At 42.5% G+C, this 12,404-nt stretch overlaps 1 protein-coding gene across 3 annotated transcripts; it reads right to left on the bottom strand.

Moving 5' to 3' along the window:
- Positions 1-8,484: 8,484 nt before the first annotated feature.
- On the bottom strand, positions 8,485-12,165 carry LOC135607666 (protein WVD2-like 4). Of its 3 annotated transcripts, none has more exons than XM_065099647.1 (10): positions 11,859-12,165; positions 11,332-11,577; positions 11,059-11,266; positions 10,932-10,978; positions 10,737-10,798; positions 10,049-10,126; positions 9,879-9,957; positions 9,726-9,797; positions 9,518-9,628; positions 8,485-9,071 (listed from the first exon to the last, which is right to left on the bottom strand). In XM_065099647.1, the coding sequence occupies exons 2-10, from the start codon at positions 11,560-11,562 to the stop codon at positions 8,685-8,687; spliced, it is 1,275 nt and encodes a 424-aa protein (XP_064955719.1). In that variant the 5' UTR covers positions 11,563-11,577; positions 11,859-12,165; the 3' UTR covers positions 8,485-8,684. The 3 variants fall into 3 exon arrangements, with proteins under 3 accessions (XP_064955719.1, XP_064955717.1, XP_064955718.1); XM_065099645.1 differs by having other exon boundaries at positions 11,855-12,165; XM_065099646.1 differs by having other exon boundaries at positions 11,332-11,654; positions 11,855-12,165.
- Between the last annotated feature and the right edge of the window lie 239 nt (positions 12,166-12,404).

The following is a 12,404-nucleotide window of genomic DNA, read 5'->3' on the forward strand; positions in this document are numbered from 1 at the left end:
TGTATGAAAATGACGATAATATTGATTATGACGAATGACTTTAATGTAAAATTTTATTGTTTTGAATTTTGAAACTTTTTGTTAATGTGACATTGTGATTTTGTATCTTAGATTTTCTTAATTTAATAGAATATTTTTATTTAAAATTTTAAATAATTATATTTATTAATTAGATTATATATTTTTATATTTTAGCGCCTCGCTTCGCTCGGGCGAGCGCCTAGCGCCTCGGGCGTTTTTGGACCTTGGCGTCTTTTGGCGCCTAGCGCTTTTTAAATCACTAGGGTATACAACCTTAAACTACAAGAATATCCAAAATAGTATCATCCTACCCCATCACATAATTATTTGAATTAGATTCTCCTTTGAGATTATCTAAATCTCCTAATTATATGTACTATTATGAATATTATTTCCTTAATGTCATTTATGACTGATTCCTTAATATTATTTTATAAATCATTGGTCTAGGTCACTTTGGTGGCTATAAGACTAATACAATAATATAAAATATGATTTAAAATATCCTATAAATGATAAAACTTTTATTGTAATTCACATCATAAAAGCTTATCATCCCAAGCCACTTTGGCAGCTATAAGTCAGATAAAACTTAGGGAGATGAATTACAAATAATATTCATCAAATTTCTTTAATTTATGCTAAGTAGTTCAATAATAGAATAATTGTTGAATCTCGGATTTTGATGATAAAGTCAATTGTAATTTATTTGATCTAATCTATATGTTGAGAAAAGTATGCAGGATTAACTACGATAGTAGTAAGACATAAAGCAGGTGTTGTGCCAGAGTCAAGATCGAGATCACGTTGGGAGTTCGAGAGTTCATTGGAAGTCTGGACGTTTTGTCACGGACAAACTTCTAAACAAGATGTTTGATGTAATGCTCATGTATGTCCGTGTCTTTTGGCATGTTCATGCCTTGTACAACACGTAGAGGGGCGGCCGAAGGCTTAATAGTCCCATTTTAGTTGGGTTGGTAGCCTCTTTAGGCTTGTAAATAAAGGTTGTGTCATGTGGACACGTGTGAGAGATTTTCGGTCTGTAATGGATCATTTTACCCTTTGTTGTGCCACTATTCAGAGCTTGTAAAGTCTGTTTGTAATTTGCATTGTCTATGAAGTATTTTTCGGAGATGTTTGCTTGTGGATCCCGATTGAGGCGTTCTCTCTAACCCGTTCTCTCTTTTGTTGGTCCTAAGGGACAATGGGAGGCTTCGGGGAGGCTGACCTTTGCGGACGGACACGCAAGGGTGCCGCACGACTTAGGCAAATCCAGCTAAGTCCGTGACAGATGGTATCAGAGCGGGACAAGCACTCATAGAAACACTTAGCATGCAAACGTGGGGGACCTAGCGGGGCTGCGTTGAGGGCAGTCAGCACACGCACGACCGTTTGGGGGAAAACGGGCATGGAGATGTAGGGAAAAGGAGTTGCTCGGAGGAGCAGGCATCTGAGATTGACATTTAGAGGAATGGCCAACCCTTCGCGCAAGAGGCACCACGAGAACAGACAAGCTTGGAAGAATGTGGAGCGCACAAAGGTTGGGATGGCTGAGTTTGAGCTACGGCTCAACGTTGACAACTATACTTGATGGTGCTCAAGACAAGCGAGGCGCTTGGTAATTGATGAGACCATCTAAGGTAGAATGAGTTGCTCAACGACCAAAAGAGTTATGCAAAGCTCACAGAGGTGAGGGGAATTGCTAACTCGAAGAATTTGGTACTCATGCATGGGCTTGTATGCGGACGATGGAATGTTCGTGGCCATCGCACGGCGACCGAAACTCGGCGCCATGGAGCATTGAAACTTTCTCTTCGGCATGTGAAGGATACGTTCGTAGGAGGCTGAAGTGTGCAACGAGTTCAGCATGTTGCTAGGCCTTGAGGGGTGCAGTGGGGGCTGTATTGACGGGGAGTCGCAATCTAGCAAGTGCGTTTGTAGGAGGCAGAACAATGCACAGTCTGTTCAGCAGATCGGAGTAGTCCAAGGGGATGGTGGTCTCCGAAACGAAGAGAGATATTGCTCCAACGGGATAGTTATCCAGGAGGGATAAGTCCCGGCTCTCCAGAGGGAGAATCATGTGGGACGAACCTCACATGTTGAGGAGGAGTACCTCAACAAACAACAACTCCACGAAGCTCGATAGACTGAGCAAGCGGCGAGGAGTCGTCGTATGATCTCGCTTGAGAGAATGCATTGGTGGATGCATTGCGAGATCAAGTGGGGGAGCGACCCAAAGCAACTTAAATGAAGGCACACTTGGAGTCGATGTGGAGATCGGACTCAAGGGAGGGCTGACCCGTGGAATGGTGGGCGCGAGGGCCACCATCAACTCAATGTGAAAACGAGGAGCGGAGTAACTTGGGTATAACTTGGCGAAGTACCCAAGCCGCATGAAGGGAGCTAGCATAGAAGTTGGAACATGGAGCAGAGGCACAATGCTTTTCTTAGACAGAGGTCAAGGACATGAACTCTTGTAGAGGCAAGAGTAGGATCATGTTGTTCCATGGGTCATTCTTTCTAACGGAGCAGACTCATCTTGCATGGTGCCAAAGACGAAGGGAGCTTCTGGGCACATGCACCTTATCTCGGAGAAGCATTTGATGGAGGAACTAAGGCAACTCAATTTGCGGAGGCGAAATTGGGTTCAGAAGGCCTTAGCACGGGGCAAGAGGACTCAGAAGTGGGTACTCTTGAAGAATATACCACAGTGTTGCCATTCAAGTTGCCATGAAAGAAGCAGTGCGCAGCGGAGATTGTGCTGGTAGGGGCAGAGGCCCAGGATCCAGACAATGGTGCATAAATTACAATGAAGTCGGTGGACTTCGGGAGCTACTAGGCGACGGACTGTCCTAGAGCGGTGCTTCATATAGGTGTGACCCAAGAGTGGGTGGATGAAGGTCGATTGCCAAAGGAGTGAACAAAATCGAAGGTGGAGGAGTCCCTGCGATGTATTGGCAGAGGCCACACATATGGAGGGTTCACCATTCGAGTTTATTCCACAAGGATCAGAATGTAATGGAGATGTCACCAGGAGGCGACATGGTGCAGCGGATCGTGGTGGAACAGTTCGTGGCAATGCGATACACACGACATAATCCCGGGAGGGACTAGATCATATGGAGGTATGATCGGGAGCTACTGGGAGCTCCACTTCGGTGAACAACACGACGACAAGAAGGGCTATGGATTCAAGGAGTGAAGGCCATGGTACCGCAGAGGCGGGTCTTCCGTGCGTGCATCGAATTTTGCATCGGATGAAAACCTTGGTCATCAGCATATGGGGGCTGGGTTCCACCAAGGGAAAAGTTCGAATGCAAGTACTAGTGAGTTCCATGGGAGGAACTTGATCATGCAGAGGTATGATCGAAGCAGTTGGAGAATTGGACTGCTCCAGAGCTCATATTCGCTTAAGGGAGCCCGGCAAGTCAGAGGACAAGGCCGAGTAAGCGAACGTTGCTACCAAGGAAGCTAAGGAGAACAGAATCGGTGCAAACCCTACAACGTGATGGCAGAGGCCATGCATGGGAGTTACAGTCTGTCTTTCCATCGACCAAACAGACTGCTTGGGGAACACAGAGGTGTTGAAGTAGGGGGTCGAAAGGGGTGAGGAAGCGATGACGAGTCCAGAGGGACTTAGCTACCCAAAATCAAGCATCAGTTAGAATGGAGGTGGACTCAGAGGAGTGCCACGGAGACATATCTACTGATCGTGAAGAAACGAGATGAAGATGCGAGGCGACGGATAGTAGGGCCATGGGCATGGCAGCGCCATGGTACCGCAGAGGCGGGACTTCCATGAAAGTCATTGATCCCTTGCTCTCATGGAGGGAGAGCGCTTGGTCGTGAAAGGGGCCAAGGAGGTGGAGAATGCAGAGGCAATCTCCAAGTACCAAGACAAGGCTGAAGGGCAGAGGCCGAAAAACTTCGTAAGACCGGTGTCAATGTGCTTCTCATCAAAGATAGCTGAAAGTTAAGGACTTCGGGTCATGCAAGAGTGCATAACCAAGGAATGAAGCAGGCAGTACGCGGTGCTGTACCTTTGCTACTCAGAGGAGTAGGTGGCAGGGTTGATGGAGAAGACGGTACAATCCCAGAGGCGACCAAACCTATGAGAGAATTACTCCAAGTTGGGGTGAAAACTTCTTGCATTCTAGAAGTTCAATGGCATTGAGAAGGTGAATCACAGTAACTAACTCAACGCAAGGAGTGCAAACACTTCAAGTGCTTCAGAAGTGTGAGCAAAGAACAGGCGAAGGCCAGTAACCAGCTCGATGCATGAAGTACAACCTCAAGGAGGCGGGCGAAGTCAAGTAACCTTTGCCTTCTCAACTCTTAAGAGAATGGGCGAAACCGAGTACCCCAATTCTCTTATCTATCCAGCAGAGGAGCTCTGCACAAGTTCAAAGACCCTTTGAAGATAATGGAAGACAATAGTTGTCAAATCCTCACCAATGGTGATCAGTGCTACTGAGAGTAGATTGTCCGCTTCATTTCCCAATGAAATGCCAATCGAAAGCGGAAGTGATGCGAACCTACTTGGATGTGACAACTAAGTGAAAGAAGAGTCAGTGAGCAAATTTTATGGAGGAAGGACCCAAAACATCAGAAGTTTGCGAGATGATGCTCATTAAAGCTCCAACAAGCATCCACCCAGTTCAAGCAGCATGAGGCATTTGAGAGACTAGCACAGTAAGGATGGTCTTTTCCTTCATTTAGGGGATCCGCAAGAATCAATAAGGATCAACACAACTCAGCCAACCCCACACCAGAGTTAGAGTCATTGGTGAGTTGAAGCAGCATGACGGATCAAAGGTTCGACTACTCAAAAACAGTAGTGGAGAGCAGCTAGGAGCCAAGAGGCGCATTGTAGCTAGAGTAGAAGATTGAAGACTCAGCAAAGGCGAGGAGTTGCAGTGTCGACAAAGGCTTCAACGAGGACGTCGAAGGAATAAGTGGGGGAGAATGTCACGGACAAACTTCTAAACAAGATGTTTGATGTAATGCTCATGTATGTCCGTGTCTTTTGGCATGTTTATGCCTTGTACAACACGTAGAGGGGCGGCCGAAGGCTTAATAGTCCCATTTTAGTTGGGTTGGTGGCCTCTTTAGGCTTGTAAATAAAGGTTGTGTCATGTGGACACGTGTGAGAGATTTTCGGTCTGTAATGAACCATTTTACCCTTTGTTGTGCCACTGTTCAGAGCTTGTAAAGTCTGTTTGTAATTTGCATTGTCTATGAAGTGTTTTTCGGAGATGTTTGCTTGTGGATCCCGATTGAGGCGTTCTCTCTAACCCGTTCTCTCTTTTGTTGGTCCTAAGGGATAATGGGAGGCTTCGGGGAGGCTGACCTTTGCGGACGAACACGCAAGGGTACCGCACGACTTAGGCAAATCCAGCTAAGTCCGTGACAGTTTGTCGGAAGTTCTACCAGAACCAACTGAGAAGTCCAGGAGCTTGCCAAAGAAGCTCATCGGAACTTACCAAGAAGATCATCGTAAAGTCCAGGAGCTTGCTGGGAGTCCGCTGGAGCATTGTCGAGAGTTCATCGGATGTTTGCCGGAAGAGCAATTGACACACCAGAACAAGAAGTGTTGTGATCATGTCTTAATTATTATAGTTAAAGCATAAATTAAGTTAGGATTGGGAGGTAATCCTGCTAACTTAATTAGGGGCCAAATGGGCCCTTAATAGGGCTGATTTAGGTCGGATTGAATAGCCCAATCAGCCCTTGAAAACATGGCCGATGATGGCACCGCCTAGAAGGTCATGAAGTTTAGCTCCATGTATGAAATGTCATAAAGTAAAAACTTGCTACTCAAAGAAACCTTAGAAAAATTTGAGGTTGGTAGCAAGTCCTTGAACATGATCCTTGCCAATAAGGGTCACGTTCATAAAAGAAGTGGAATCAGATTTGTGAGTATCTCTCACTAAAATCCAACCACCTTTGTTAAAGGCCCTATCTTGCATATTTCACCCCAAAACAAATGCAACTTTTGTTGTAAACTTGGACATGTAGCTTATCATTGTCCATTTAAGAAGTGTATTTCACACAAATTGATTTGGGTTCCTAAAGGAACCATAAAGAATTCCATGCAAAATGATAAGCTAAGCCAATCGATTTTGAAGGCACCCAAGGTCAAATGAGTACCTAAAAATCATCCTCTTTTGTAGAAACATATACCATCATAAGCTAGGAGTAAGAGATGATACCTTGATAATGGATGCTCAAAGCATATGACCGGAGATCCATCTCAATTCTCTAAGCTCACTAGCCTAGACGAAGAATATGTCACATTCGAAGACAACAACAAGGGTAAAATCATTGACAAAGGAACTATAGGTAAAACATCTAACTTTTTTATTAAAGATGTGTTATTAGTTGATGGCTTAAAGCATAACCTTTTGAGCATTAGTCAATTGTGTGATAAAGGATATATTGTTAAATTTGAATCTAATGCTTGTATTATAGAAAAACCATATAAAAACATATATGATTGCTCTAAAACAAAATAATGTATACAATATCGACATTAATGATCTTTGTAATGAAATATATTTTTTGATTTTAAATGACGATGCTTAGCTTTGACATAGGAGATTAGGTCATGCTAGCATGAAGCTAATCTCTTAAATTTCATCTGAGGAACTTGTAAGAGGAATTCATCATATCAAGTTCATCAAAGATAATATGTATGATGCATCTCAACTAGGAAAACAAATAAAAGGTAGCTTCAAACCTAAGAACCAAGTAAGCACCTCTAGACCATTGCAATTGATCCATATGAATTTGTTCGGACCAATTTCTACATCAAGCCTAGGAGGTAGCAAATATGCATTTGTCATCGTGGATGATTATAGTAGATGTACATGGACTTATTTTTTGACACATAAAAGTTAATGCTTTAGGTATTTCTTCAAGTTTTGTAAACTTGTTCAAAATGAAAAAGGTTTTATGATTTCGTCAATTCGAAGTAATCACAGTGGTGAATTTTAAAATTATGATTTCCAAGAATTTTGTGAATCTAATAAATACAACTACAACTTCTCTACTCCAAGAAATCCTCAACAAAATGGAGTAGTAGAAAAAAAGAATAGAAACTTATAAGAAATGGTTAGAACTATGTTAAACGAATATAGCATACCTAAATATTTTTGGGCCGAAGCCGTAAATATGATGTGCTATGTTATGAATAGGGTTATAGTAAGACCACTACTTTCCAAGACTCTTTATGAGTTATGGAACAACAAAAAACCCAACATTTCACACTTTAAAGTTTTCGGATGTAAATGTTTTATTTTAAATAAAAAAATATCTTAGGTAAATTTGATGCAAAATCCGATGAAGACATTTTTCTTGGCTATTTTTTTGTTTCTAAAGCATTTCGTATCTTTAACAAAAGAACTTTGATTATAGAAGAATCTATTCATGTTGTTTTTAATAAAATTTTCGAAGTTAAGAAAAATGATTTTGATGATGATCTTAATTTTGATACTTTGAATTTAAATGATTCCCCTTCTCCATCTAGCAACTCGGATGCATCTTCTTCTGAACCTTCTTTACCGAAGGAATGGAAGCATGTAGATGCCCATTCTAAGGAGCTAATTATAGGAGACATATCGAAGGAGTTCAAACTCATTTTTCTCTTAAAAATTTTTGTGCCAACGCCGCTTTTCTCTCCTAAATTGAACTTAAATGCATTGATGAGACTATAAAAGATTATTCATGGGTCATCGCAATGCAAGAAGAATTGAATCAATTTTAGAGAAATGATGTATGGAAGCTTGTTTCAAGACCAAATGACCATTTAGTTATTTGTACTAAATGGGTCTTCAGAAACAAGCAAGATGAATCTGGTATTGTGGTTAGAAATAAGGCTAGATTAGTGGCCAAAGGTTTCAACCAAGAAGAAGGTATCGATTACAAACAAACCTTTGCTCGTGTGGTTACACTTGGATGTTACTGTTTGATAGGCGACAGAGGAGACGGCTTTCAGGCAATTACTCCACAATCTTTTGTTTGCATTTAATATGTTCACCTTTCAACTGCGTAGAGCTGTTGGTAGAGAAAATTCTGACTTAAGCAGTGGCATGATTCTTTATTAGGGACTGATGATGAAGCCATTGATGTTGTAGATGCACAGGATTGCTTGCAGTTTATTTTACTTAATTCTTTAGTGTATTATTCCAATAGATCTTGTTGGATTCATCAAGGATCTAGTTCTATATCCGAGAAGCATATGGATCCAGAATACAGGGCGGATGTAGGGCGAAGATCCACACACATTAATGAAACTAGAATGAGGATCCGTAACGCGGATTTTGGTGGGAATTCCTCTTGAAGGCTTCAGGTTCAAGTGAGGAAGGTAAAAGTAGAGCCAAAAGGGATCGAAACGAACTAAGCAAGCAAAATCATACAGGCTTACCAAAAGCAGTTTAAAGGAGCACTAAGATCTTGTAGAGATAATAATAATCACCATCTCATGATGTAATACCATAAATCAAACGGCAAAACAGGTTGAAACCATACACATGACCTAATTCATATAAAGTCTTCAGAGGACGATATCAACACCATGCTTTTCAAGCAACACACAGTTCTCTCTATTCACAAATGGCCACAACAAAACTACAGCACGGGGTCCGGAGGCCCCTACCCACCAGTTAACCCCGTACTGGTACTTCCTGAGCTGCGACCTCAGTTTCAGGGAGGTCGCCATTCGTTTGTCCTTCCTCAGCCGAGTCCCCAGGAGAGGCCGGCTCCGCTGCAACACAAGTTTCAGCGGAACTGTTTCCTACCTCAGGCTTCTCAGTTCCTGGCATCAGAGATTTTGCATCAGGCTTTGTTGCTGTTGGTGATTTCTGTGATGGAAGCTTGGAGAGTAACTTTTGCTTTGGCTTCTTTGGAAGGGCTGCATTCCCCTTGCTGCTTGCGGCACCATCACTCGGTTTGGTTGAGCTGGAGGTACCGACTTCTGAAGAACCATCTGCTGCAGAAACGGATTGCTTGCGACGGCCGAGCTTTGGTGATCGAGCGCGCGTCGGAGGGATCTGTAGATTAGCAGCAGGATGCTTCGGGTATGTTCTCTTTCCAAGTATGCTTATCAAAGGCATTAATTATATGGTAACACAAAGATTACTTCTAAAAATGATTTGGAAGGAAACAAAACAGAAAGAGGAAAAGTAAATACAAATCGAGAAATCACAAAGTTTCTTAAGATTTAACGGGCTCTAATCTTCTGCATGCCAATTGCCAACCATATACAAAGTTATTTAGCAGAGAAACAAGTTACATGCCAATTGATTATATAGTACCAAAAGGAAACTGAACACCAAGAAGTTAATTATCAAAGCTATGGCAAGCCAGAGTTATATCTGTACATATATTTAGCGAGGAAGCCCTAACTATTCATTCGAAAGAAAATATAAGCAGAGGCAAGTATTAAGGTATTTGTCAATGACTAATCAAATTTGTAGATGCACTTCTCTAACGGTACCTTCTTCAATTCAACTTTTGGAGGACCAGGTTCCTGATAAAAGCTTGGCATTGGAGTGGCTTTAAAGGTCAAGGTCTTCCTTAGCCGTCTGATCTCGGCCTCTTGATTCTCCTATAATATATTGTTTTCTAGAGAACTTAGTCCACATTCAGTCTGCAAAAGCTTTCATGAAGGACAAGGAAAACCCAAGTTCAAAGAAGAAGATCACCTTGGATTTTGCCTGCAGGTTAGTCTTTTCCAGTTCCTTGGCATGATTCTTCTCTTCAAGCTTCATGAAAAACTAAGAAGACGACGACACACATTGTTTAAACAAGTGTCTTAGGTAGAGTAGTAGGAAAAGAATAGAAGTTAATCTGTCAACCTCTTTGCGTTTCTCGGCACGCTCATCCAACCTGAAGCTGAAACCACAACCAGCGCTCTTTCTTGCACGTGGTGAACTTCTGGAATAAGCGTAGCGCAAATCTTTAAGCGACAATTCATGGCATCTAAGAAAAATTGAATCATGTGAAGTGTACAAGCATGAAACATTACGAGGATGTGGAGTGGGCATCATCCTCTTTTCCGGCTGGCAACGGGCTTCCCGAGGGCTTTGTTTTGCTATCATTTGACCTGGTATGTCATGTTAATTTCACCAAAAAAATGATAAATAATTTACATTACAAGGTGAAGCCAGTTTGACTCAAGGTACTGTCAAGCGATATAAGGTCGGCTTTAGGATGTAAGACAGATGAATGCGTACAAGCACGGGATGCAATTCTAGTAACAGAGATGTAAATAAGACTATGTTTATACATTGGGTTAGTCCCGTATTTATGGACTCGGAATTATTATTTATATCTGAGAACTGACTGAATTTGGAAGTGATAGATGAATTTCCTATTATTAATTTAAAGTTAAATATTTTAAATAAATGATTGGGGCTTAATAAACTAACGAGTTAGTTATCCTTTCGGATAGGATAACAATCTTGTGTTTAGAAAAACTATACTGGAAATACATTTAACCTATCAACTTCGTTTCTATCCTCTTAAAGTTTTCATTCACTTTCTAAAATGTATTCTAACATCAGTGTCCCTAAACAAATGTTTTCCTGAAATCGATATAACAATCTCTAAACATGCATTATAAAGTATTAAAAGCATCTGAATTAGATCGTTTTAGTAAAAAAAAGAACTTTATAGAAGTTGCATGAAATAAAAAATAAAAAAACAAATCTTACTGTGCATCTTCAGCAGATGTGCCATTTATGGTTGCCTCCGCCGCCGAGTCAGTATTGACGGACTACGGCCCAACAAGAAATAAAATAGCATCAGCAAAACAGCCCACAGTTTAGCATTACCAAAAGCATAGTTCTAATGACAGTTTAACTTGCTTATTCCAGAAAAGAAACGGAGCCCCTTAACTTCATACTCACCAATGTTTTCTGAGCAATTGCTGCAGAACGCTTAACAGCGACATCACCTGCAAGCAAAGTTGTGAAACGTAACCCACGAAAAAGGTGATTTGTCGGCATAGTTGGATGCTAAGAAGCGAGATCGAACCATTTGTGATTGAGGATGCAACTCTAGACTGCTTTGTAGATGTTGTGCTCCTGCGCGAATTATCGGCAAGGGAACCCTTGGGAGGAAATGACGAACTCTGCGACATAACATTCCTTTTCTTCTGAGACTCAGCCAAGGAAGCATTCAGAGCACCAGAATTTTTCTGCGTCTTCTTGATATCATCTTTTCCATCAGATCCATCTCCCCACTGCCCAAAACAGAGTCATACTACACGAGTTTTTGGAAACAGGCCGCAGAAAAAGCATACAATACCTCGGAAGAATTGGACGGCGATTTGTTCTCGGCGGCAGAAGTTGGCGCTTCATCGCCATCTCCAGAAGAATCAGGAGCTTCAACCTTCGACGTACCGTCGGAGCCACTGTCGATGCGAACCGCATCGGCTCCATTCTCGGTGACTTCGTTCTCGTTGAACCCATTGGCCTCTGGAGCCTTCTCCACCGCTCCTTTATTGAGCTCCGATTCGACTCCTCCACCTGAATCCATCTCTAGGTTTGAACTCTGCAACAGTACATCGAATTCAATTCTACTTCATCTTCGATTTCATCATATGCATCTGGCACTTGAAGCAAATCCTACTGAATTGGAGAAGGAAAAGATCAAACTGAGAGCAATTGTTTTGAGAAGATCCACAACGATCTCCTTCAAGATCGAGATAGAGGATACATTTCCTAAAAACAACCGAACGTGTCCCGTAAATTCCACGCTGTCAATTCGCCAAATCGCGAGGCATACGGAAGATCGAGATCTAAATCAAGAACAGTGGGTCGCACAGTACCTACAGAGCTCGATCGGGTGCGTCGGAGAGCGAGGGATCCAGAGGGGACGCGGCCGATCCGTGTGACGGGGAGGTGAGCGGCGATTATCCGTACCCGCCCGGCGAGACCAAACCTCCGAAATTCAATTCAACGGGCTCCGAAACCCACTCCTCTTTGAGATCGATCGGAGTCCCGATCTCTCGCCCCTCCCGGAAACCCTAGTTTCGTCGTCGGCAGCCTCGGATCCGCTCTCCGCTCTGCAACCACCACTTCACTCTCCCTGTGCTCGATGGCAAGAGTACAAAAGGGTCGTGGACCGATTTCAAACTACGTAAGTAGACGAAACCTTATTTACCGGAACACCACTGTGATGTTACCCAAGCATCCCTGTACTTTCCCTGAAACAACATTATAGTCTTCGAGCCAGAGCACAGAATGTAGGGTCAATTTGGCCAGTTTATGCCAATGGACGAGTAACGACCGCTGTCGTACGATGGATTGCATAGAAATTTCTGTGCGTGAGATCATTTGGACGGATCAGATAAGGTCGGGGAGGCGATCGTACGGTCA

Source organism: Musa acuminata, chromosome BXJ2-3 (genome assembly GCF_036884655.1).
Source record: "Musa acuminata AAA Group cultivar baxijiao chromosome BXJ2-3, Cavendish_Baxijiao_AAA, whole genome shotgun sequence".
NCBI classification, from domain to species: domain Eukaryota; kingdom Viridiplantae; phylum Streptophyta; class Magnoliopsida; order Zingiberales; family Musaceae; genus Musa; species Musa acuminata.